Here is a 27,114-nt window from a genome sequence, read left to right as displayed (position 1 = left end):
CGGAGAATCACTGACATAATTTAGAGTACTTCGAAAATGAAACTATTTAAATCTGTATAAAGGCAAGACAAACTAAATCACAACATGAACAATCTGTATTTTTCTTGTAAGCAAGAACATTTGTTTTGACAAAATTACCTAATTAATGCCGAATGATGTTTGACAGTGAACGCATCTCCACCGCATAGCCGCATATAATCGCTGGTGTCAGTCGCAAATATTAAACATGCAGGTCAGGAAGCGGGTCGGGTACAATATTTTCTTTTTTTTATTTTGCGGTCCGAGTTGCGGGCGGGTTAGTTGAAAACGTCGGTCGGGTTCGGGTTGTTTATACATTGACCCGTGCATCACTGTTACATATGTATGTTGGCAGTGGTTATTTGCCATTTAAAGATAGGGGTGGAAATCCTGTGGTACTAGCAGGGTTCGTACAAGATGCTTAAAGTGTTTGAAGTATTTAAAATGGACTTTTTGAAATTTAAGGCCTGGAAAATCCTTAAATAGCAGTATTCCTGAACAGGTATTTGAAAAGTGCTTTAATTATTGAAAGACAATGTATCTATGAAAGTGTTTAATTTTTTCAGTAAGCACATCTTTTCAGGCAGTTAAATTAATCATACTTTTTTCTTGGAATTAGTTAAACCATTGTGTTGCAAAATGATTCACTGTTTCGAAGCACTCCAATCGGATTGCGTGTCACAAATCATTTGATTCAGATAGGGACTTCAAATTACGTATAATAAATCATTTGATTCAAATCTGGACTTCAGAGCACAAATCATTTGATTTACTTCAGAACTTTGCGTATCATGAATCAATTGATTTGTGTATTGTGAATGATTTGATTCAGATCGGGACTTTGGAGCGCATATCGCGAATCATTTGATTTAGATTGGGACTTCAGAGCAGATTCGTAAGTCATTTGACTTACAGCAGAAATTTGCATATTGTGAATCATTTGATTCAGATCGGGACTTCAGAGCACATATCGCAATTAATTTGATTCAGATCGGGACTTCAGAGCACATATCGCAATTAATTTGATTCAGATCGGGAGTTCAGGGCGGGTTCGCAAATCATTTGATTCAATTCATTCGGAGGGTTTTTATTTTTTTTTAACAGTAGAAAACATTAAACCATAAGTGAGATCTCTAATTGAAGTCCTTTTTTTCTCTTTCTTTTTTTTAACCGTGAATCGTGATATGTTTCTGAAGTGAAACTAAAAATCGGAATAAAAATCACAAAAAAAAAATGTTCTTGAAAATCAAAAAAGCAGTGCTTGAAGTCCTTGAATTTCATTTTACAGTATCTGTACAAACCCTGTGCTAGATATGTTTGTTGAGCATCCAGACACCCTCAACCAATGGTGTATTATGGGGCGGAGCTATAGGTTTGTTCAACCAATGAATCACAGTTCAGTGTGTTCAGTGTATGTCTCTGAAAACCAATAGTTTTGCTTTTTTTATAGCTCCAAATATAATTTCCAAAATTTTAACAACCTTTCCAAACTGACAAAAATAAACTTTATTAATATGATTGGGGCAGTGTTGTTTTAGTATTATTTATATGCTATTGTAGTATTTATGAATATTTTGGAGTCTGCCAATAATTGATTTTTATTTTTATAGTTTTCAGTTTTAGTTAACAGTAAGAACGCTAGATTATGGGTACACAATATATCAGTGACCATATCCATATCCAATATTAGTTTTTTTTTCTGCCTAATATTTGAAGCAGATTAAACAATACCACAGGCAGAAAATGATATATCATAGACTTATAGATTATATTATGATCCTATCAGCCATAACATTTAAAAAAAAGGTTGGTTAGCACTTTTTTAAAATCTTATTTTTATTGTTTATTGACTTCTCTGTATCGCCTCCACATTGCTGACACAATATTTTTCTGTGCACTTTGCCCAAGCAAAACTCTTGAAATATAATATTTATTTCCCAAAGTTTAAATAGTTGCCGGTGTGTATAAATACCAAAACAGCAGCTGGTATTTAAAGGCACTAGGCTAATGACTGTATTTTTCTTAATGCCAGCACCTTCAGAATTTCACAGCATATGTGCAGCAGACTAATGATCCAAATGAGCCCTTTTTTCTCCAGATCATTTGCTGCACACATTGGAAAGCCATTGGGTAGACTTTCGCCGTTAATAAAGAGTAGGGAAAAAAAGCCGAAATTCTATCACTAACCGCTGCGAGGCAAGTTCAAGCCGTAAAGGTCTTGTCTGCTGAAGCATTTCAGCTTGGCTTAGCTTTCTTAGCCGACTGTAGTAGTCATGAATCCATGACCAGTCCTTGCTCCACTTCACCCACACACACACGCACACACGCTCTCGCATTATAAAAGCAAGTGTGCGGCGACAGAGCGGAGCATCTTCTAAGACACAAAACGCAGGCTGTCAGAAGGGCTGGCGGAGCCTTGTTCCTGTCACGCTGCCAGGATGCAATATCACTCAGCTGAGGTAGAAAGCCGTCAGTTGTAAAATATGATGAATTATCCCTATTCGGCAGAGAGTGGGCCGTCTGTGGGCGTGTGGCTCTCTGTGTGTACGCGAAAGTACGTGAGGGTGTATAAAGAGAAGCTACGCCTGTGTGTGTGTGAGAGAGTCTGTTTTGTGTGACTGAGCACTGACGGCGTGGCTGCGGCACACATAAGAGTGTGTGGGCGAGGAAAAAGAGCGAGAGAGACCAGCCACAGGGTTACTACAGGTTTAATGGCGACCTTGTTGTGCACGCACTTAGCTGCTTTCAGTGTTGAGTTGCTCAGAGCGAGCGTCTAATCCCCCACCCGGGTGCTCACACACTTGATTAGTGGCCTTGGTTATCTGCCTAGAGGACAAGCCGCTGCCCCCTACTTCACTGGTCAGGGCTAGGGCACTGAAGGGTGTCAACCCCAAAGAAAGAAGAAGAGAGGGGCAGGATGTTGTTGAGGTGTATTAGTATTCAGACGGAGCCTTACAGCCTGCAGAGCAAATTGATTACTACACTGTACCTGTTCTTGGTGTCACAGCTCCTTAAGAAGGTAAGATCGTATATTCTATGTCAGTGTGGGCATTGCCGGGACCATTATGAATTTGAGCTTTCTAAAGTTGTGAATGAGTCTGATTTGTGTAAATGGTTTGACATGTTTTGGCGGATTAGGGTTGTTGAAATTTAACTTGGTGCTTAAATATGGCTTAATATGACATAAATGCATTAGAAAACCAATCAAAGGTTTACATTATTTAAAAAGTCCACATTGTTTTATGCATATTTTGGACTGTGGGGGGTGACATTATTTTGATGATATAAAATTGCTGCACTCTGTGAGCTACTGGCGGTACCTGTTGCTATTTTTACAGCAACACAACTGGAAAAATAAAACACTTATACGATGACTACAGCTACTGTAAGAGCTTACAGGTGGCAATGGATATAAGCATAGGCTTGAACCAAATTCTGTACCACTGATTTTCCGCGCAAGGAGTCTGAAAGCCTTCGGATATTGAGTAAAATCCACACTGAGAAACTCCTTCAGTAACTACGCCGTCATGACAAGCGTCGACATGTTTACATCCTGCCAGGATGGCATCTAGCGTTTCTTGTCTCTGCCTGTAAGCTCTTTCAGTAGCTGTGGTCAACTAAAAGCCTCAAAGGCATCAGGGCTAAAGTGGAGAGAAAAAAAACGAAGGTCTTTAGAAAGATTTATTTGTCGACAGTTCCCATTTCTTTCTCCTTTCCTTAGCGCTAGGAAAGCAGTGAAGATTTACATTGCTTCTTTTGTTTGCCTTTCATTAAAAAAAATTACGACCAAAAGCCACACAATGTTAGCTTGGAAAAAATTAAGATCTATTAAGGGTCTGGCATCGAGCAATGAAAAGGGCCTAACTCGAGGGGCGGCACCAAGCATGCATTTGAAACTCTCACTGCACGCAATTGGATAACGCCACGACCAATCACAACAATACACGCTGTGACGTATCCGTTATTTCACTAAGCCCCTATACGGTTAGCTACCAGCAGAACTAACTGATAGATTAAACGATTGCTGTATCCAGTCGGCAAAACAGCAAAAACGTCCTTCTTGCAAAGGAACGATTCGAGAGCGGTTTTCTGTTCCTCTTTTATATGAAAAGCCAAGTCTAACTCGTTCATTGTAGCGACCAAAGCCGTTTCAAACAACTGGTGTTCATCTGTAGCCATCTTTCAATGTTTACTAAATGATTCCGGACGCCGCAGCGCTGTCGTCATCAGCTTAGCTCGCCTCTGGCCTGCCTACATCAGATACACCGATTTGATTGGTTCCCAGAACTGCTTACATAATGCAGTAACGTGCATCGTTGCTCGATGCCAGTGTGTCTTGCAGAGACAATTCAAATTGTGCTCTCGCGAGACCTCTGGATTTCCAGGGTAACACAATGTGGCATTGTATTTTTTTTAATTTTCAGAGTTGCTTATTCTGAGTTGTGTTGTGGTTAAAAATAGCAACAGGTAGTACCAGTATCAACCATTTGATGTCATCAAAATAACGTCTTCAAAGTATGTATAAAACAATGTGGATTTTTTAAATAATGCAAATCTTTCATGGGTTTTCTACTACATATTTCAGTGAAAGACATCATATACATTATATATAAGTCTTAAAGGAGAAGTTCACTTCCAGAACAAAAATTTACAGATCTTTTAATTACCCTCTTGTCATCCAAGATGTTCATGTCTTTCTTTCTTTAGTTGTAAAGGAATTATGTTTTTTTGAGGAAAACATTTCAGGATTTCGGTTAGGGTATGTCGCAAACTCCCATCTCATTTTCTCCTCATCATCACTGTTTTACCTTTTTTGTTAAGGGCGTTTGATCTTCTTTGCACGTTTACTTTGCAGCGATGTCAGGCGAATTTTAAGTTGGAGGAGAAAATGAGATGGGAGTTTTTCGACATACCCTAAATGTCTTGAACCGGAATACACAGAGTACACACAGAGCTAGACAAGACGAGCGTTTGAGGTTAAAAAGTATATAAATTGTTAATTTTTTAAGAAAAAAACTGATCTTTTTGCTAGATAAAACCCTTCTTCCTCGGTTGGAATCATTTAGAGCCCTTTGAAGTAGCATTGAAACTATATGGAGAGAAATGTTGAGGAATGTTTTCCTCGAAAAACAATTTCTTTACGACTAAAGAAAGAAAGACATCAACATTGTGGATGAATTTGAGTGAATTTTTGTTCTGGAAGTGAACTTTTCCTTTAATACTTGGGGATCCCTTTAAATATAGAAATCAGCAGCTTTATAGAGCAGGGATGATCACCCTGGTTCCATTGAAGAATTTGATTTTTTTTATTGGCTTTTGGATTATTGCAGAAAATAAGATCTGTGGCCAACAAAGGTTTGAGATTCTTAAACATTTTGACCAATAAGATCATATTTGCAAATGACCACAAGGTTTCTGAATTTGAAAGCCTAAGTGTAGTTGCTCGAAGTAAAAAGCTGAAGTTAGGCTATAAACAAACTACACCACGGTTGCATGACTTCAGCATCACCCCCATTAAGCCTCCGACAACTCTTTAAATATTTATGTAGAATCTACAAGTTGGGAAGTTTGAGGTCGAATAGGTTCGGTATGAGTTGGGGAAAAAAGCAAGTTTGAGTTAGAACAGCCTCTGTAGACCCTAATAGCCACTTGTATGCAACTACCTTTTTCCAAACACACAAAAACTGAGTGTGCTATTACTAATGTATTTTATAAAACCTGAAAATATCTTAAGCTTTTGTAAACCACACACCTCATTTTCGGCATTTAACCAAAAACCCATTGACTTTGGGATGATGGAAATTGTGAGTACCAAATATTTTTTTTAAACCCTTATCCTTAATCTTCATCCAGAACATCTGGAAAAGTCATGGGGCCTTTGAATATCGTTGTGGACAATGGGGGGTCCATGGAGTCAAATGGCTGAGATCCACTGGTCTGGGCTCATAGTGCGTGACATGTACCATGTATTGCCAGTAACTCGAAATGATCTCACATCCTGGAAAAAGTGGAAGCTTGTCTTTTTTGGAAGAGGACATTGCTAAGTTATCTCTAAAGACTCAAGCAAATGACGCCAGGGTCATGACGCACATGCTGACCCTTTATTCGACCCTTAAGGCAACGGTGCAGTGTATGTTTATTTACTTTATGAATAATAAAAGTGGTCATTGGTTCTCTCTCGATTTGGACTTTTAGACTACTGGTGTATTGCACTTTAGTCTGTGACTTCTGTTTATTTTGTCATGCACTTGTTGTGTTTGGTTTTGCAAGTACAGTTGCACTTTGCAATACTGGCAGTCCATGTGCTATACTTGGTCAGAGCTGTTTACATAATGACTGGCATAAACTATGATCCTGATAAACATGATCTCTCAAGTTAGAGCGAAGGGTGACTTTTAAAAAAATCCATGGGCTCTCATATAACTATTAGTTTCTATCAGTTTCTCACAAGAAGTCTTCGTTTTTTCCGTATGTGGAGCCTAGGTTGTGTCCAAGTTCACAAAGCCAAAAACTCAAGTCTTTCAAGTGTTTAAAAGGGCATGGACTGATTCCCATGCTCACGTTCCCCAAGTCATTTTCAACCCCGGAAACTGGGCCATTTACCACAGTCAATTAGGAGTACAAATATTTTGTTTGTTCCCATTTCCTGAGTGTGGGCAGTAATTACATTTTTTTTTTTTCCTTGATGAGCTTTAGCACGCTCAGTATCACTTCAGTATGTCATTTGTTTTTCGGCTGAAAGTGAGCCGACAGAAAGATACATGTTATTCTGTAGCCGAAGATGAACCAGCTTGGTCTTCTCTAAGCGTTCCTGTTAACATTACGCTGCCATCATAAATCTACAAGTCTAAGGTCAAGACTATTACTTGTGGCAGGACTCTGGAATTATGTTTGGAGTCTTGTGACAGTACGCGCAGGGGCCCCCCGTATATATTTCTGCCGTCTACTTGGGAAAGGGTTCCTTCTGCTTGGCTAAAACACTCTGGTATCACCCCCATGTGAGCCCATGTGAAAGGGTAACCTATCTTAGGGTCATCCTAATGTAGGTCAGACTCATGCTTTTACTAAGAGTCAGAGATTGCACTTGGCTAGGCCCTAACTAAAGGGGTGTGCCCCAGCTGGGAAATGTCAATGCGTGATGCCCATAGTGCTTGTTTGGAAGTAGGTCACAGTGACCTAGTTTGAATGGTGCATGGCCCTGATTGACTGAGTCACCCAATGCTATCTTAGGAATGTGTTGTTGTAGTTCCACAGGCTTTTGTGCCTACGTGTGCAAGCAAAGGATAACAACAACTTAGTGGCACAACTGTGTCCGAAATTCTTTTTTATTTCGAGAACACATCAGCTAGACGGCGGGTATGAGCGCACATCGCAAGGGCAGCTTTGTCGCTTTTTATTAGGACCTAATGCTTTGTATGGACGCCAGCTGTTGCATCAACTCAAACGGCCCCGGCGGAGTGAGTGACCTTGACTTCAAACAGGGCATGTAGCAGGTTTTGCTCCTTTTGCCTCATCATGCATTTTAAATAGCCTAAATGGATTACAGTTTCTGGACGGTGGATGTAATTTATGATCTGGTATTTTTTGGGGGGGTCAATTAATCTTCCAGCCTTGCAGTTGAGAAATGAGAAATCCAGTCCAGATATCAGATCCTCTCCATTTATATCAAGCCAGTCGTTTAACAGAGGTTTTTATTTCTCAGGTAACTCATTCAGGAGCCTCGTCACGCTGCACTGATGGTGATAATATTGTGACGAAAAAACCCTGAATAGACCTGAGAGAATGGACCCATATATAACCTGGGTTTTGTCAAAGATAGGCTACTATAATCACTTCTAACGCAGTTATTCTAAAGCTCATAGCTCATACAGTTTTTTCTTTTCTAACATAGGATACTGAATATCTCTTCAGACATGAGAAGTGTGTTAAAGTAATTGTTTATCTGTTTAACAGGGTGAAGGTGTTGTCAGTATTGTGTTTCCTCTTTTCATTGGATTAGGACAACAAGCTACAGTGGCCTATTGACAGAAGTATAGGATGAGGTGTTGTTGTTGGCCCAAATCAATTACCCTCTTCTACTCTGACACCTTAAATTCACAGTCTGATTTAGATTCCAAACCATTTTCATGAAATTCCTCAACTATTTCATTGACAAATGATAATTCTTTTGTATTTTACAATTTAATTTATGCTTAGAAGTCTGTTCTAGAGATAATATCCAGATTAGAGGTATTTAGATTAAATAGTGGCATAGGAGTTTCTCAGGCCTGTCACTGTGACACCCCTGAGACCGATATCCTGATAAGGTCATCCAGTACCGTCCACCCCCTGTCAGCCCCAGCAAAGTAGAACGACCAGGGATGCCAATTATCAGCAGAACAAATCAACCATAGCCATTGACCTTCACTTTGACCATAGAGCACTGACAAGGTCAGGCTTGTGTGTATTCTGTGATTAAGTACTTACAATTCCATCTCATTATGTTTTCGTTTTCCTATGAAGTGCAGACATTGTTGTGACATTGGTACTCCTATACCAAGAGGCTTGAGTAGTGTGGTGAGAATAGTGTATGTACACAATAAATGTGTCAGTCTGCACAGCCAATGGCACTGCGTGATCCAGAGGTGGTATATTCTGAGATAATGTAGTGAAAGCAACTACGGTAACATAGAAGTAAAGGACTAGGCTGCATCATGTGGGTGTTCATTCTCCAGGCACTGACAGTGACTGCAGAGAGGGTGAGAGAGATACCTATGTCTGTCAAACCAGTCAGAAACATGTAGGCTGAGTAAATGCTTACTGCAAGTCAGAAGTCGTCAGAAATAACTTTTTTCACCTTGAATAAATATATCTATTCATATATAACAATAGTTGTAATTCAAAATGTGTCAATTGTAGGATAATATATTAAACAGAAATATTGTTTGGGCCATTTTTGTCATTTTCTGTAGCATTTTTGCATTGAGCCCTGTTTAATTTCTGAACTGGTTCATCATTACAAATTTAAAGAAAAAAATGCCCCAAGTACCCGTTAGCTTTTTGTGGTTGTCTTACAAAGAATTGAGTTCCCAACTGTCAGTTTTGTGGGTCTATCTTGGCAAGAATTCTGTCAAAACATTTAATCCTCTTCAGGATACTGTGCTTTGTTATTTTTACCTAATATCTGTCAAATCAATCAAGAAGTCTTTAAAGCCCTGTGTATTCAGTTTTAATGAGATTCTGCGGGCTAATTCCTACTGCTTAAGAGTCTGGAGAGGAGGGGAAAAATGAACTCAGGAATATGGTTATTGCTATGATGGTACAGAATGAGTCTTAATTGAATCCCTTTCACTAAACAAGTGAGATCCATCTTTAGGTCATACCTTTTGACATGTGAAAACACTTGCATGTAATAGCAGAGGACTTTTTGGCCTTGCTTGCTTTACACATAATTTTCATTTATCATCATAAATAACCTGCTGTTTTGGCTTTAAAAATTCAAGGCTCAAAGGTAGAATGACTTTATCATGTATAATGTCTTGCCTCTAAAATTCATCAACATATAAAAATATTAAACTACATGTTAAAGATTAGCTGAATTTGCTTTGTTGAATAAAATGATGTGTGGTATTCAAAATTTAGCTGCTAATTTTCATAATTCATGTTTTTCTCTCTTGTGCAGGACTGTCACCAGCTGACCTTGTGGACAGAATTACTGGATGTGAGCGGTGATTTCACTCACAACCCTGGAGCTTTGAAGTACAAATCCAGTGCCATGGAATCCCACAAGACTTGACTACATTAGGATCCTGTATTTATCTCAACAACAGCAAACATGATTTTTAATAACTTTCATGTTTAGCTCTTGCATCCTGTATGGGGGAATGGCTTGTGAAGCTACATTAGACCTTTCTTTTACTTAAAAAAACAAGGTTTGGAAACTAAAAACTGTAAGGTCTCTTGGCAAAACATAACAGAACGATTTTCCCCTTTATTGTGGTGGCCAACCATACAAGGGACTATAGTATTGAACATGACTCATGGGGAAGAGCCTGGCCCTGAAACACACCAGGATTCTGCTGTATTAACATATCTGGAAGGCTTACTCATGCATCAGGTAGCAGGAGGACAGGGTGCGGCAGCAACACAGAGTGGAAGCCAAGAGCAGAGGAATAAGGATGGGACAGGGCACGCACAGCCTAGTCATGGCACTCGGCAGGAGCAGAACCGAACAAATTCCCACTGTGGAGCCTCACAGCACTTCAGAAAGGCTCGACTCCTCAACTCGGAGGCCTGGACAGAGAGTGAGACTCATCGGAGGTCAGCACTCTCCGTTGAACTCAACGGGCAAAGTGATGACCACCACAGTGGCCAGAATGGTACCTCGCAGGATAAAGGAGAGAGTACACTTCTAGCAAGTTTGCTGCAGTCTTTCAGTTCTCGAATTCAAAACGTGACCCTGCCACAGCAGATTATCCAAGGCTTGAGGCCACCGGATGCCCCCTGCCAGATAAGCAAGCCTGCACAAGAGGACAGGGCAGATGTGCCTTGCCACAGACCTGCCTCGAGCCACCTCAAAGGGTTAGTGAGCAAGAGCAAAATGCAGAATCACAGCAACAGTGTGCCTTATCAACGTCGACGGTCCAGCCAGGAAAGTTTTTCAGAATCTCCCAAGGCACTGCAGAGCAGTACTCCCTCCCCATCTCCTGAGTCTCTATCTTGTACTGAGCGCCTAAAAGCTGTGGCAAACCTGGTAAATATCAGATCAAGCCCCGCTCCATCGCCCAAACCAAGTGTGGCCTGCAGTCAACTGGCTCTGTTGCTCTCCAGTGAGGCCCACCTGCAACAGTACTCTCGAGAACATGCCCTGAAAGCCCAACTCTCTGGACGATCAGCCAGTGAAAGACTATCAGCCATGGCCACACAGCAGACACAAGATAAACAACCTACAACTTCTGGCCAGACTCATGGACTAAGCCTCTTACACACTAAGAATGGAATACCTTCACAAATGTCAACAAGCTCCAGTAGACAGAGTCCAAGCCTGACCTCAGGGCAAAGAAGGACACAAGGTTCCATGCGGACAGGACATCGCTTTAGAGAGCGTCGACCTTTCGAGAAACAAGGAAGACCGTCACAGAACTGCAGCAGTCTTCTACTTCAGCTTCTTAACAGTCACAACACCTCACAGCGAATTAATGGACAGGGTCACTTGAAAGACGACCTCAGTTCCTTTGGCACTCTGGCCTCTCCACTTTTTTCAGACAGCGAGCACTCGAACCCTGACAGCAGTCTTACAAAAGACAGCAGTGATGCAGAGAGCACTTACTCTAGTTGCTCTCCTATTGACCTTTCTCTGAAGAACAGAACAAATGTACAAACACCAGTATCTACTTCGTCCTCACCTGTACGGGACAGAGTCCCAGAGTCTTCGTTAAACAGGTGGAAGCCTGAGAGTCCACCTGTCAAAGTTAACTCAGATCACAGGGAGGTGGACACCTGTTCAGAGATGAAACCTCATCACAAGGTCACTCTATTACAGTTGCTCTTGGATCACAAAAATAACGAGAAAGTAAACAAAGGTATGGATAATCCAGATTTGCTGCAAGCTGTAATCCCTAAGGTCACTAGTGCATCAACGAGTAGCCAGAGTGTTTTCAGTACGGTTAGGTGTAAAGACGTAAGTGACCTTAGCCAACACTGTGGATTGAGTTGTAGAAGTCCCAAACTCTTGCCAACTTTCTCCCAAAGCAGAGACTCCAACAGCAGTGCATCTCCATATACACTTTATGGGTCTCCCCATTCTCAGTCTGTCCCATTGGATCTTTGTAAAGCAAAACAACCTGCAAGTGATGCAAGAGCAAAAGAACCTGCCTTTAGTGCTAGTAAATTGTTACAGAATTTAGCTCAGTGTGGAAAACAAAACCCTGACATTTCTCCTCCAGCAAAGGCACCTTTACCCCCTATCAAACTCATGACCCCAGAGCTGAAAGTTAACCATCCTCCAACTTTACTTGAGAGACTCACTGCACCAGTTCAGAGAAACAACACACTGTGGGAAGAGGCCAAAGCAAAAACCTCAACTGTGCCCGAAGCAACACAGCATGTCTCGGAGATTGAGAATCTGCTTGAAAGACGTACAGTTCTTCAACTTCTTTTGGGCAATGCTCATCAAAAAGAAAAGGTGGGCAGTAAACGAAAACGAGAGCATTGCAAAAACAGTTCTGTGGAAAAACCAACACACCAGGCAACTGGCCAACCAAATGGCCCTCCATTGGATATCACAATTAAAACTGAGCCTGTTGAAGAGGGTCATATGTATGACTACAATAAAATGTCAAAGCAGTGCCAGAATCCAGTATTGGAGCCTAGAAAAAGCACCAGTTATCATTGTCATGAAAACATCAAACAAGAACCACTGTCCCCAGAGGCTCCCACAAGAGATGGTCTTCTCTGTCATCTCCTAAAGAAACGACCCAACAAAACCCTTCACCCAAACAAATTAGAGAACCTAAACAAGAGTTGTGTCAAAGATGAATTCGTTGAAACCCAGGGACCAACAATCCCAAAGAAGAGGAAATTTTCAATAGAATTGGAATATCATAGCTCGCCGACTCAACAGACCAGGGATTTGGAGCATTCTGCTAGCATGAAAGAAGACAACAGTGGTTGTTTTGCCGCCAGAGATATAGAGACTAGAGAGGCCAGAGACCCATCTAGCCCCCCGGAGGCTGACAGTCCACCAGCTAGGTTTCCACCATACGAGTCTAACGAAAACCGAAGTTTCAATGTTCTAAAGCAGCTGCTTCTTTCAGACAACTGTTTGAAGGAATTGTCTCAGCCGAGGGGTACATTCAGCTCACCCTCACACACTGTTCTGAATGGGAATACAATCAAGCAATCATGTAATGAAGGTGAAATTCAAAACTTTCACCGGAGCCTGAGTCCCAACAATGCTTCTTTTAAAATAGCAAGCAGTCGCAGGCAAGAAACTCCCCATGTTACACAGCAGGAGCCTGCAAGGTCAAAAATCGATTACAGCACCACAAAGGATTTGAAGGGTCCTGCAAAGATGGTTAATGGAGACGATCAAACACAAAAGTACGGGCCCGACTCACCACGGTTTACCAAGACTAACCCTATTTTGTACTATATGCTCCAGAGGAGCAATGCACAACTGGTTAAAGAGGGCGAGGGACAAATGCAGACAAAGGTCAAAAACAAGTCATCAGGTGATACTGAGGCCTTTGAACTTTGAAACTAAATTCACAGAAATTACAATGGAACACATAGTTGTGACTCACCACGGCTAAACGGGTCATTGAAGAAATACTAGTTTTGAGACTGTGAACCAGCATCTGTGCTTAAACTAGAAATGTGCTTCTTTTTATTCTCTCTGCTTCTTATCCGCTTTTGTTTTTATTGAGGCATCCCGCATTTTTCACTTGAATTACATGTCATTTAGTTCACAAAAAGACCATGAAACCAAAGTTCATTTGAATATTTATAAGCACTACTTTCTGGCTGATTTCGTTCTTGCGTTCTAAGCGGTAAAGAAAATAAAAGTTTTCTACAAAAGGTGTGTGACAGATTTGCCCTCATGTATTTGTAACAATATCAGTTCCCACTCCGTTTTCCACACATGGGTAGACTTTTGGCCTCAGGCAGTGAGTTATGATGCACCGATGCACATGGTAATCTGTATAAACAGATTGTGCCTCAGCAGTTGTTAGTGAATATTCTTCAATTTGCCATGCTGAAATGAAGAAATAACTATGTATTGTTACTTCGTCTATGCCAGGAAGGCATTAAATGTCACAGTATTTATACATTCAAATAAACAAAATTGGTCGCCTTTTTAAAAAAAGATAGGCATCTCGCAACGGTTCTGTATTGTTCGGATAAACTAACAGCGACTTTGAAGCTGTATATTCATTATCATGTTTGCATAATATGGAATATGAATCCATCAGTATTACGACATGATATCTTGATATCTATATGGTATGTGAAGTGTGTATACTTTTACGTTATCAGTGTCCTCTTTGATTTCTCTCGCTCCCATTGAAAACGGTGTTGTGATGTGCTTTATTCTTTATTCTGCGTTCTCAACCCGAAATGGATTTTTACAATATTCTAGAAGATGATGAATGAAAATCACAAGAGTTACTACAAATGACTGCTTTTTGCTCATATGTTTTGTATTTGTGTATTTTATGAACCGGTCTTGGTATTAGCATGTCATAAGATGTTTGTTCTGTTATGCAAGAGATTGTTGCATCGAACCTGAGACAATTCAGCCCAATCTCAGCTGTTTGTCATGTCAATGGACACGTTGATCCAATAAAGGGAGTGTTTGTGGTATTAAGGCCATTCCCACAAAAAAACGTTTGCTCATGTGATGTTTTACAGTCTTACGTTTGACACATGTTGTTTTTCATCAATCTTAAAGACTCGTTATAAACTATATTTATGTACATAGCATAATCTTTATGAAAGACAGCTATTTTGTATGAATGAAAAGCATTTTAGTTTTGAAATTTCTTAAAGAGACTTCAAAGTAAATGCCATGTGAATATGTACTCTAGAGGATGATTTTTGTCCTTCTTTTGCATGTGTCTCCTGATTAAACTATGATAATCTGTTCTGCAATATCTTGTGTTATGTCAGATATTTAAGAGTACACTGCTGCCTGTTGCATGCAGATGCATGAGAAGGTTCCTATGCATTACTGAACATGGGGAAATTCAAAGTCTTAAGCATATTATATAAATATATATATATATTTTGTCATGGAGCCCAATACATAAAAATGTGATCTGTATGTCATGAGAAATAGACCGCTGGGCAAAATGTTGAAACTTTTGAAACAAATGTGCATATGAAGATATTTATTTTGTTTTTACTCAATTTTATTTTTTACAAGGAGAAAACCAAACAGGTTAAACAATCATGTTCCGTACTGTACAGTACAAAGATGGATTACACTGACACTTCAAAGACTTCTATTGGTTTTGAAATATTGTTTCGATGCAGGATAACTGCGATGCATTTTTGAGTATTATTGTGTATCATTATTTCTAAAAATACATTTCATTTGGGTGTTTACTTGCACAGATTTCGAATAAAGTTCTGAAATGCACAATCAGAATAAACCTGTCGTTTATGTCTTGCAAAGGTTTTCCCCCTTAATGTATCGTCCTGATTTATGTCTCCAGTAGCGCATGCCCTGTGCTCGACCCCTGGCTGCACAAAAACACTGATCTTACATGCAAAAAGGAAGTTAGAAGGAGTCTGTTAAGAGTCTGTTTGTTGTACATGGAAACCTTGTCTTTGGCTGACTAACCCTTGCTGCTGACCTAAATTTTATCTGCTGTGCCCTGAGTCATGACCTTAATTCTTGTCGGTTGCGGTGACATAGATGTGAGAGGAAGCCATAGGACAGAGATGACCTCGTGCATCACCGGGGCCAACATCAAGACAGATCAGTGGCCTGTAAAAAGGTATTCTGGAAGAAAGGGACATTCTGCAACAAAGAACAACCTGCCTCGGGCCTACAGGGTTGCATTTTATCAGGAAACAGGAGAGAAATTAGACTCCCTCACTCTTTACTCGCTCGCATCTAAATAGCAAAGTTTTTAAAAGCTCAAAAATGACATGCAGACACATTTCAGTGACACCCAGCGGAGCACGAGAGGTTTTAATACTCAAAGCCGGGAGATGCGCGCAAGCCTGTTTTTGAATATGAGCTTTCTTTTATGTTTTCCTCCAAAACTAGGTCATATAATGTAGGCCTACACCTCCTTTTATGTGTCTGTGTGAAAGCGAGGGGGTAGGGGGTGGCTGAAGTGAGAGCTGATGGGATAAACTTAAAGCTAAAGCAGGTTTGAGTTGTACATGAGTGTGAATCAAAAATGCTTTTGGAGTTTCAGGGTATGCTAACAGATCAAATCATCCTCTGCAGTGCTTTGAATGTTAAAAAGCATAATAAACAGCGTCGTTTTGCTTGTAAAGGAAGGGATGATAAACCTCTGAACAACTGGAAAGTGCTGTCGGGAGGGTCGGTAAAGCAGCGGCGGCGCCACTGATTAAGTGGAGGACACTCTTCACATTCCTGCTGAGTTTCTTTTACAGATCCTCTCCCTCGTAATTGGACAAGAGCTTGCGTGCATTTTTGATGGATCAAAGAAAGTTGCACAGTTGGCATGAATCCGCTGATGTGGAACAATACATAAAAAGTATGCTCTGCTTGGCTGATGATAGCTAATGCCTCTTGTGCTTAAGCGGGAAATTCTAAATCATACCTGTGATTTATGGATCTCTGAACTCCTCACATGAAATATGACTTCTTGGCTCCCTTACAGCCCATGCATGCGGTCCTATCACTGTAAGTTCCACTTAAACAGGCCCTGTAACCTTAAGCACATGACTTCACAGTATGCATGGACGCATCTAGAGGCGCCCACAGCTTTACTACGAATTTAGCAATGAATTATATCTCATGTCTGGTGATTGTCTTTTATTATGTGGCTTATTTTGGAATTCATAACAAGGAAAAGTGTGTGTGTAAGAGACGGAGATCATGCATATTGCATGTTTGATCAAACAGAATAGTCATAAAAGATATTTCATGTGACCCAGTTATGCCTATGAAAATGACATGAATATATATATACATATATATCACATTAGATATGCCAAATTACTATGAGGAGAGTTATTTTTGTTCCAGTCACATTTTCTTGGTTAAATAAACATTACTTACACTATCAGAAAAAAGTATGACTCTCATCAAGTTAGTTTTTTAAGCATTTAACATTTATTCCAAAATAACTCAAAGCAGCAACAATTTAAACGACATATTTTATTTGTGAACGTATGTTCATCTTTTCTTTTTAATAGTTAACTTTGAACTATTTTTGAATTTCTCGGATCACCAGTCATCAAAGCTCTGTAAATATTGGTCACAGACACAGAGATTTAGCCTACTTTAAATTTCACCAAGCTGATTACTCACTAAAACTCCCACAGATCATGTTTTCAGGCCATTTCAAGTCTTTGACGTAACAAAGTGGTTATATCAAAGTGTGTGAGTTGTTTACTTACTTTTCAAAATTAGTCTTTCCATTAACGCCATTATAGTGTTCCTTCAGACCGATTCGCGAACGTGGAAGGCTCACCAACACAAGAGGCGGGATTTATCGCATGAACCAATCACAGCCGAGCATAACCAGTCATATCCAATCATATCGCGATAGAGGCATTGCCTCCTATCACTGGTCTGTCAAAACTCAATGGGTTCAGGGGAGGTGAGAAAGACACGGACTCACGCTGTATCTTTACCTGCTGTTGTGGCTGTTGAACAGTGTTTCTTTGGAAAAACGAGTGATTTATACACTTTTAAAGAAGTTCACTTCCAGAACAAAAACTTCCAGATAATTTACTCACCCCCTTGTCATTCAAGATGTTCATGTCTTTCTTTCTTCAGTTGTAAAGAAATTATGTTTCTTGAGGAAAAACATTTAAGGAATGTTCTCCATATAGTGGACTTCTATGGTGCCCGCGAGTTTTAACATCCAAACTGCAGTTTCAAAGGCTCTAAAAATGATCCAAGCCGAGGAAGAAGGGTCTTATCTAGCGGAACGATCAGTTGTTTTCTTTAAAATATTACAACTGATATACTTTTTTAACCTAAAATAGTCATCTTGTCTAGCTCGGTGTACTCTGGTTCAATACAGTTCTGGTAGGTCGAAAAACTCCTATCTCATTTTCTCCTCCAACTTCAAACTTTCACTTCGCTTTCTTTGTAAAGGGCGTTTGACCTTCTTTGCACGTTCACTGAGTCAGTACTTCGCAGCGATGTCGGACAATTTTGAAGTTGGAGGAGAAAATATGGGAGTTGAAACGGAGTGCACAGAGTACGCATTTAAGGTTAAAAAATATATAAATTGTAATTTCTTTAGAAATAACCAATCGTTTAGCTAGATAAGAACCTTCTTCCTCGGCTGGGATCGTTTAGAGCCCTTTTAAACTGTTTTTTTGGAAGTTTAAACTCGCGGGCACCATAGAAGTCCACTATATGGAGAACATTCCTGAAATGTTTTCTTCAAGAAACATTTTTTTACGACTGAAGAAAGAAAGACGTGAATCTTGGATGACAAGGGGGTGAAAAAAAATTCCAATACACATCTGGAAGTGAACTTTCCCTTTATTGTCATATTTTGTAATATTGGCATTGTTTTATTTTTGTATTACAAATTATTTTCTCATCCAATATTTTGAGGAGACACCTCCCTTGCCTCCTCAGAGGAAACGCCCCTGATATAAATATATTTCACTATAAATATGCCAAATTGCTACGAGGACAAAGAGTACAGGAATGAATATATCTATCTATCTATCTATCTTGATTTATCTGTCTGATCTAAAGGTCTTTTTGTTCATTTTCCGCACACCACATTGTATAATCCATCTAAATGTCCACAGTGAGTCAACACAGCAGGATCTGATGCTATCCTGGTATACATTGTTCTTGTGGTGAAAGGGAAATAACTAACCTTGAATGTGTTGCAATAGCTGGCTTTAACTAGATGGTCTGAGGGGTTCAAAAGGGCAGCAGAGGTTAAAATAAACCTCGGAGATCGTACGTGTGCATGTGCGTAGGACAGAAAGGGGAACAGTGGGGTTTTGTTTGCTGAGGAGAAGGCTGACTGTGTGACACTGTACACATTCCCCTCCTCTGACTTCCACTTTATTTGATCTTCCAAAGATTACCCTTTCCTTCAACTTCTCATAACCTTTAGTCTGGCAGTGAACCCTTCCCAGCGTAGATGTTTGTCAGGCTTGAACTGACAATAACCTCTTGCTTGCCTTGACTACAGAAAAAGGAACAGAAATTAAACAAATAAGTCTGGGACTAAGACCGAGGTCAAGTTTTGGAGCTTGACAACTATTCGTTTGTCAGAGGACACAGAGGGGGGTGGAAATGCCGCACAGAGAACACTGGCTTTGATGTCTCAGTCTGCGGTACAGTGGTCATGGACTTAGAATACAGTACAAAGGGTCACAGATTAAAAAACAGAGCTTTGATTAAACAGTCAGGTTAACTTAGTAATCGAAACGGATACCATGCATGTGAATGAATGTTAATAGCGTACAATTCCTTTAGGCCTGAAATAATCTGCATTTGGTAGGCAAGTTCATTTATTTAGAACATTTCTTACACAATGGTAATTCATAGTGCTTTACATTAGCATAACTGTTTGAGAACATAGAAATAAGCGAAAATGTATTTAAAAGTGATTTTTTTTAAAAATATTTAGTTGTATTATTTATTAATCATTCATGAACATAACATTTGTTTTGTTAATTTAGTCAAATATTTTTTTTAGAAGTGTACAGTAGATATTCTGTATGCATCAGTTGTACAGTGTATTATTTATTTCATTGCTTTTCAAAATATCAAAAACTATGATGTAATATCAAATACTACTTTTCAAAAGATCAAAATACAATGAAACCACAAACTAGCAAACACTGAAATGATGTGGCGACTCATCTCACTGACAGAAAATGTCTCGTCTTTGACAACAAAGGCCTTTCAGACTCGTCCCACAGATATTTGCTTACGACAGGGTGAAACCAGGCATACTTGGACCACCCTTTAATCAAAGTACAGGCTGTTGTTTGGTAAAAGAGTCAGGACTCTGAGGGCAGAGTAAGGTCACAGCTGACTGATTCTGCTTAATGTCAAGCAGGACACTGTGGGAAGAGTTTTCCAGTTCCATGCACACACACGGGAGAGCAACAATGTCTGTATTCATCACAGCATGTCAGGCCTCTTCTTCACACTACTGTCTCTTAACCGTGCATCCATACTTTACTCTAAATACACACTTAAGAAATACAGATGTTTCTCTTGGACATCATATTTGACAAATCAATGATTTATCTTAGGTTTAAAATTCCTAGATTTACTCTAAGGTAAATTATTCTACAGTTAATCTGGTTGATAATTTAAGAAATCATCGAATAGACAGAATGTTGCACGGACTTCTCCCCAATTGGTCATTAAACACAACTATTCTGGAAGAGGTATAAGACCTGTGATCATTGTAGAAAGGTGTGCTATGAAAATATGGACACGTTGCGCCCTCAAGTGGTTAGCAGAGATGTACTTTAATCGTTTATTTCTGCAGGAACAGTTTGAAGCAAGGACTTTACCCCGAAGCTTGCCACAAATAAAAGTTTAGTCCAAAGTACTCCGTGTAATACACAATAATACGTTAGATATTAGGTTATCTATTTCCTTAACCGCGCAACTCGAAGGCGTTCGCAAAACTATACTCTGTTTGGTTTGCATTTATGAACTACGCTACTACTTTTCTACGTACTCTGGCTGTTCGGCGTAAAGCACAAACTCTTAGCATGTCTTCTGCTGTTCATGAAAACGTGAAGGTAAGCGGTGAAAACGCACTTTCACATGTTTACGTTCACTGATAGCGACGCGACCAACGGCGACAACGACGACGACGACGACGTATTAAATTTACTCCACCAAAATGTACTTTTGCGTTTGAGGTGTCTAATAAGAGTTCTTGATATAGTTTATGCAGAGAAAGTTAAGATTGTTTTGATTTAATGTGAACGTTTTTACATTGCAGTCACATGACCAGAAATGTTTGATACCACTTTATCCTTGAAGATGTCTCAATCATGCTTCCCCGATTAGATGCATGTGATAGTTGATTATTTATTTATGAAAATTAAATCAGGTTAACCTCTGTGGGACCAATTGATATAATTTGACCCTGACTTTTTATTTAGGTTATTGCTGTTTCATTGTTGATGACTAACTGAGCAATATTAGATTAGAGGAATAAAACATATATTTGCATATTTATGAATGTTACTTAGCATTTCATATATTATTAATACACATTTGCATGTATTTAAAAGTATCAGATACCAAATTGGATTGTACTACTTTGGACACATAGCTTTCTGTATAAATGTGACCCTGCCTGGACCACAAAACCAGTCTTAGCACAGGTATATTTGTAGCATTAGCCAAAAATACATTGTATCAGTCAAAATTATCGATTTTTTTTTTATTGTATGCCAGAAATCATTAGGATATTAAGTAAAGATCATGTTCCGTGAAGATATTTTGTAAATTACTTACCGAAAATATATAAAAACTTACATTTTGATCCGTAATATGCTTGCTAAGAACTTCATTTGGACAACTTTAAAGGCGATTTTCACAATGCTCAAAATTTATTCAGCTTTCAGGTGATGTATAAATCTCAGTTTTCGAAATATTGACACATATGACTGGTTTTGTAGTCCTGGGTCACAAATGGGCTTTAGCATTTCTTTTAGGCCACAACATTACTTTGCAAAGTTCACTCTCTGTTACTTACAGAACTACTATGGCTCTCGGCTGGAGACATCAGATGACTTGCAGACCAATGCGGCGTGTGTCATGCCCTCCAAACCTCTGCCCAAGAGCGCATGTGAAGCCCTGAAACAAGTCCACCCAGATGTTTGCAAGAGGTACAGCTTTTCTGAGTCTACAACTTCAGATTTGTCTGATTTGAGTCAGCAATGAATGATTGATATAATAAAAAAATCTGCAGGTATTTCGGCTGTGGGCTGGTGATTCCAGAGAAGCTGGAAGGATGTGCGGTTCTTGATCTGGGCAGTGGATCGGGAAGAGATTGCTACGTTCTCAGCAAACTGGTCGGGGAGAGAGGTCAAGTCATTGGACTGGATATGACGGATGAGATGGTACTTCATTGATTGATTTTAACCTATTTTGTGAACGTTAAGTCTTTAATAACCAAGTAAATAAGTATTTAACACTGTGTGAGTGAAATAATTGAAAAGTGGAAATATATATGAAAGGAAATGCAATTTTTAACCTTTGTGTTTGTTTCTAAATTAGATAGTTGCTTCGCAAAAATATGTCCAGTACCATCAGGAGAAGTTTGGATACTCGAAACCAAACACTGTGTTTGTAAAAGGATACATGGAGAAGCTCAGTGATGCAGGAATACAGATCAACTCTTTGGATGTAGTTGTGTATGCACATCCTTAGGTCATCTGTGATGATTTTCATAAAATGTAACATTAATCTGCCTGAGCAAAAGTAGTAAAAATACCTATTTTTTTATTCTAGGTCAAACTGTGTGATATGTTTGTGTCCCGATAAGAGGAATGTGATAAGTGAAGCTTACAAAGTTCTGAAGGTGAGATATTACCATCACATACCTGCTGATAGTTTCCCCTCGTTATTGTATTTATGCAAGAAAAACCTTTTGCACTTGTTGCTGTTTCATATGTAAATATGTATTCATATGTAAATGATCTCGTAGGAAGGTGGGGAGTTGTACTATAGCGACATGTATGCAAGCAAAGTAGTTCCAGACTCTTTCAAGGAAGATCCAGTTCTGTGGGGTAAACTTGATTTTCTTTTCTGACATTTTTCATTTAAAACATTTTAGAAATTTAGACCATGCTACACTAACAGTCAAAAGTATTTGAACAGTAAGATTTTTTAAAGATTTTTTTTTCCTCTGCTCACCAAGCCTGCATTTATTTGATCTAAAATACAGCAAAAGCAGTAATATTGTAAAATATTTGTACTATTTAAAACAACTGCTTTCTGTTTTAATATATTTTATAATGTAATCTGTTCCTTTGATTTCAAAGCTAAATTTTCAGCATCATAACTCCAGTCTTCGGTGTCACATGATTCTTCAGAAATCATTCTAATATGCTGATTTGCTGTTCAAGAAACATTTATTTATTATTATTATTATTTTTATTATCAATATTTAAAACAGTTGAGTAATTTTTTTTAGGATTATTTGATGAATAGAAAGATCCAAAGATCAGCATTTATCTAAAATAAAAGGCTTTTATAACATTAGACACTTTTTCCTTCCAAATTATAGAAATGATAGAAACTAATACTTTTATTTAGCAAGGATGCTTTACATTGATCATTGAGACTTCTATTTCAGATTAATTCTGTTCTTCTGAAATTCTATTAATCAAAGAAACCTGAAAAAAAGTCTACTCAGCTGTTTTCAACATAATAATAATAAAATAAAATATCAGACATAGCAAATCAGAATATTAGAATGATTTCTGAAGGATCATGTGACTGGAGTTGTAATACTAAAATTTCAGCTTTGAAAAAAAAAAACAGGAATAAATTACATTAAAATATATTAAAATAAAAACATTTATTTTAAATAGTAAAAATATTTCAACATTTTTACTGTTTTTGCTGTACTTTGTAATAAATGCAGGCTTGGTGAGCAGAAGAGACGTCTCTTCTGATGAAAATGAAAAAACATTAAAAATCTTACTGTTCAAAAACTTTTGACTGGTAGTGTACATTAATTTATTCACTTAATGGAAAGGACAAATTTATGTCAAAATTTGTTCTCACTGGGTTCACACCAGTCCTATTTTAGTATAATTGAGATGATTTTATAAATTATCAATAATTTTATATGTAGTAATTCTTTTTAAAAATAATATTAATAAAATGATTAATAATCAGTTTTATTGTATATTTTCCATTTTAATTTTAGTTTTTATTATTTTATGTTAGTAATTTTGTTAGTTTTTATATTACATATGTCTATATAGTTTTTACATTTTTTTTTTACATCAAGTTCAACTAAATGAAAACGAGGAACTTTTCTTTGGCAACTTTTTGGCAACTCTACTTTTTTTTTTTTTTTTTTTTGTTAACATTTATTTCAGGTGGTTAAAGTTTTTAGTTCATTATAATAACCCTGGTTCACACAAAAAAGCAGTGGTTTCCAAACAAAAATGCACACCTCAATAACCTAAAATGTGTCTCATCAATGCAAAACTGAATTTGATTTGGTGGATTAAAGAAAGCTCTTGTTCCTATCAGGTGAGGGAATGGCTGGCGCCCTCTACTGGCAGGATCTCATCACTCTGATGAAGGACATAGGCTTCAGCACTCCCCACCTGGTTGCAGGCAGTCACATTGTGGTTCACAATCCAGAACTTCAAAGAAAGACTGGTAACCTACCTATATATTCATGTGTGTGTGTGTGTGTGTGTGTATGTATGTTGTTACTCTCTGATTTGTGTATGGTAACAGCATTATAGCTGAACCACATTTGTTCGCATATGCTTTTGAGCTTTTCTATGACTTGGAGGCAAGCAGATGCATTAAAGTTTAACTAGTGGTGCTTTGACCTACAATATGTCACTCTAGGTGATGTTAAATATGCTTCTGGAACTTACCGGATCTTTAAACTCCCTCAAAACTCCATCAAGACCAGAGCGTTGGTCACATATAAAGGCACCGTGCCTGACTGTGCTGAATGTTTCGAATTTGATGCCTCTCATTCCTTCAAGGTAAACGTATTATTTATTTATACATTTTTACACATATGTTCATATTACTTATTAGGTGCTAAGTCCTTTTAATTCTATTCCAGACAAATGTCCCAGTGGAGGTAGATGCAGAGATGGCCGCCATTCTTCAAAACACCCGTTTCTCTACAGACTTCGATATTACAATGTTAGACACTCCAGATCCAAACCTAAGCAGTACTCCACAGGTAAATATGATGTATTGTATGCATATCTTTCTGTTGGTATATAAGGTTTACTTTACAAATTATGATTTTTCCCTAGAAGTTACAGACAGAAGCAGCACTCAAAAAGGAATTAGTCTTAATCATAGTTTTTGTTTTTCCAGTATTGCCACCTTAGCCCATTCCTTCTCGCGGATAAACTGGGCTCCTCAGTCAAACAGTGCTCGAAGACAGGACACTAAGGTAAATGTGGAGAGTCTGGTTGATCATGTGACATCTAGATCACTTGGGAAGTGAGAGTATATGGTGTCTGCTCAAGCAAGCATTTCCAAAGTTTCCTTTAGACTTGAGGAAGCTATTTGTCCTGTTAATTTTAAAATGACCTTAAAAAATGTGACCCAGGACCACAAAACAAATTTTTTTTTTTTTAATTAAGATTTATAAATCATCTGAAAGCTGAATAAATAAGCTTTCCATTGATGTGTGGTGATGTATTGTTAGGATAGGACAATATTTGGCTGAGATAAAACTATTCAAAATAATCTGTAATCTGAGGGTGCAAAAAGAAAAAAGAAAAAAGGAAAATATTGAGAATTTTTAATGTTGTCAAAATGAAGTTCTTAGCAATGCATATTACTAATCAAAAATTAAGTTTTGATATATTTTGGTTAGAAATTTACTAAATATCTTCATTGAACATGAACATTACTTATATATAAATCCTTATATATAAATATATTTTTTATTGTTGGCTATTGCTACTTACAACTGGTTTTGTGGTCCAGGGTCACAAATGGCAGAAGCCTACACAATAAACAAGAGTAGTAATTATTAAAATATTAATTGCACCACTTTTAAATTAAGAAAAAATTAACCAAGATTTTTGTCAATGCATTTGTATTTTGATTTTAATTGTTAAAACAACATAGTCCAACATAGTTCTCTTTTCTTCTTTTTCTTCTTCTTTTTGTGCTGTAGTTAAATGTTTCCAAAGCAAATTTGACTGGCCTCTATTTCTTTGTCCCTATAAGACAGTAAACCAACTCAAAGTATTGGCACTTGTTTTCCATTCTGTATGAAATAAGGCAGTGCTGATATTGATATCAATACACAATCTCTCATTACTCTGTTAAATTAGTCTCTCAGCAGCATAAATGATTTTTGCAGTTTTCTAGATGACTTCTTGTTTCGGTTCATTGAGTACAAAGCTTATTTTGTTAATTCCACACATAATGCTACATAAATGTAGTTGTACTTTTATTCTTTTTACAGCCTTACTGTTGGATATATAAAAATAATCACTGCTCTGGTGTCATTTTCTTGGTACTTGTTTACCAGGCAAACACATGCGTCAATGAAGAACATTCTTGATGACATACTGTATGAGTCATGATATGTAAAAAAAAAAAAATCTTTGTAAGAGAATATTGTGCATCATTTCAAGCTGTAATTTTGTCAAAGAAAGTTTGAAAATCTTTAATTCTGCATATTCAGTGTGAATAAAATACTACCTTTGAAATTAGCCTTAGCATACAAAGATGGTTGTTTTATTTATACATTTCTGAAATGTAGTTTTCACCATACTTTTATTCAAAAGACATCATTTGAAATCTGGATGTGGAAATTAATTTCAGATAAATGTGACTCTGGACCACAAAACCAGTCATAAGTAGCAAGGGTATATTTCTAGCAATAGCCAACAATACATTGTATGGGTCAAAAGTATTTTTATGCCAAAACTCATTGGGATATTATGTAGACATCATGTTCCATGAAGATATTTTGTAAATTTCCTACTGTAAATATATCAAAACGTAATTTTTGATTAGTAATATGCATTAAGAATATGCATTCTCAATAGTTTTATTTTTTTGCACCTTCGGATTCCAGATTTTCAAATAGTTGTATCTCAAATATTCAAATATAGTCTTATTTATTCATGATATAAATCTCAATTTAAACTGGTTGACTGGTTTCATGGTCCAGGGTCACAAATGACAAAATTTGTTCAAAATTCTTGTGGTGGATGGATATTTACTTGGACAGTGTTAGTAGATTAAAAGAGTGTATAAAGTGTGTTTTAAGCAAGTTTCTTTAGTATCAAAAGGCCCATAGTTTAAGTTGATTTCTAAGCAACATGACGTTGACGCATATTATCAGAAGGGATAGAATTAACTTCACTTTTTGATTTCCTTTATTCCTAAAAATCATGTGATATTTTTAATAGCAGGATGTAGACAGATCAGTCAGTTTCCCTTAAGTCTCTTGAGAAAGGCTTTGCCAGTAATAGGAATTTCATCATACTTTGTTGTCCCTACCTTGTATTACACTCTACATTTAAGCTAATGACAGTGCTTTAAAAACATGAGTAAAATGAGATTTAAGTATGTGTAATCTCATTATTCTTGTTCTTTGTCATCTTATTTTATTGGTTTGATAGCCTTTCAGGAAAAGTCCTGCTTTAGGTGTGTGATTGGACTGTAGGTGGCACCAAAATCCTCAAAGTGTTCCCACATTAGCT

General features: G+C 37.9%; 2 protein-coding genes across 2 annotated transcripts in view; both read left to right on the top strand.

The window, feature by feature from the left end:
- nrip1a (nuclear receptor interacting protein 1a) overlaps positions 1–15,134 on the top strand; it is a 47,533-nt gene extending 32,399 nt beyond the window's left edge. Inside the window, exon 2 of the mRNA XM_073818129.1 lies at positions 9,680–15,134. Within this exon, the coding sequence (XP_073674230.1) occupies positions 10,031–13,255 (3,225 nt within the window). The 5' untranslated portion in view covers positions 9,680–10,030 and the 3' untranslated portion in view covers positions 13,256–15,134. The remainder of the gene's footprint in view (positions 1–9,679) is intronic.
- A 5,082-nt stretch (positions 15,135–20,216) lies between these two features.
- Positions 20,217–26,115, top strand: LOC141284828 (arsenite methyltransferase). The gene is made up of 10 exons (XM_073817847.1): positions 20,217–20,454; positions 21,425–21,555; positions 21,639–21,789; positions 21,947–22,083; positions 22,181–22,250; positions 22,377–22,458; positions 23,939–24,070; positions 24,269–24,411; positions 24,495–24,617; positions 24,758–26,115. The coding sequence occupies exons 1-10, from the start codon at positions 20,362–20,364 to the stop codon at positions 24,833–24,835; spliced, it is 1,140 nt and encodes a 379-aa protein (XP_073673948.1). The 5' UTR covers positions 20,217–20,361; the 3' UTR covers positions 24,836–26,115.
- The last annotated feature ends 999 nt before the right edge of the window (positions 26,116–27,114 follow it).

This window comes from Garra rufa, chromosome 14, assembly GCF_049309525.1.
Source record: "Garra rufa chromosome 14, GarRuf1.0, whole genome shotgun sequence".
In the NCBI taxonomy this organism is placed as follows: Eukaryota; Metazoa; Chordata; class Actinopteri; order Cypriniformes; family Cyprinidae; genus Garra; species Garra rufa.
Note: the sequence above shows the minus strand (reverse complement) of the source record. Positions and strands in the feature narration are given on the sequence as shown.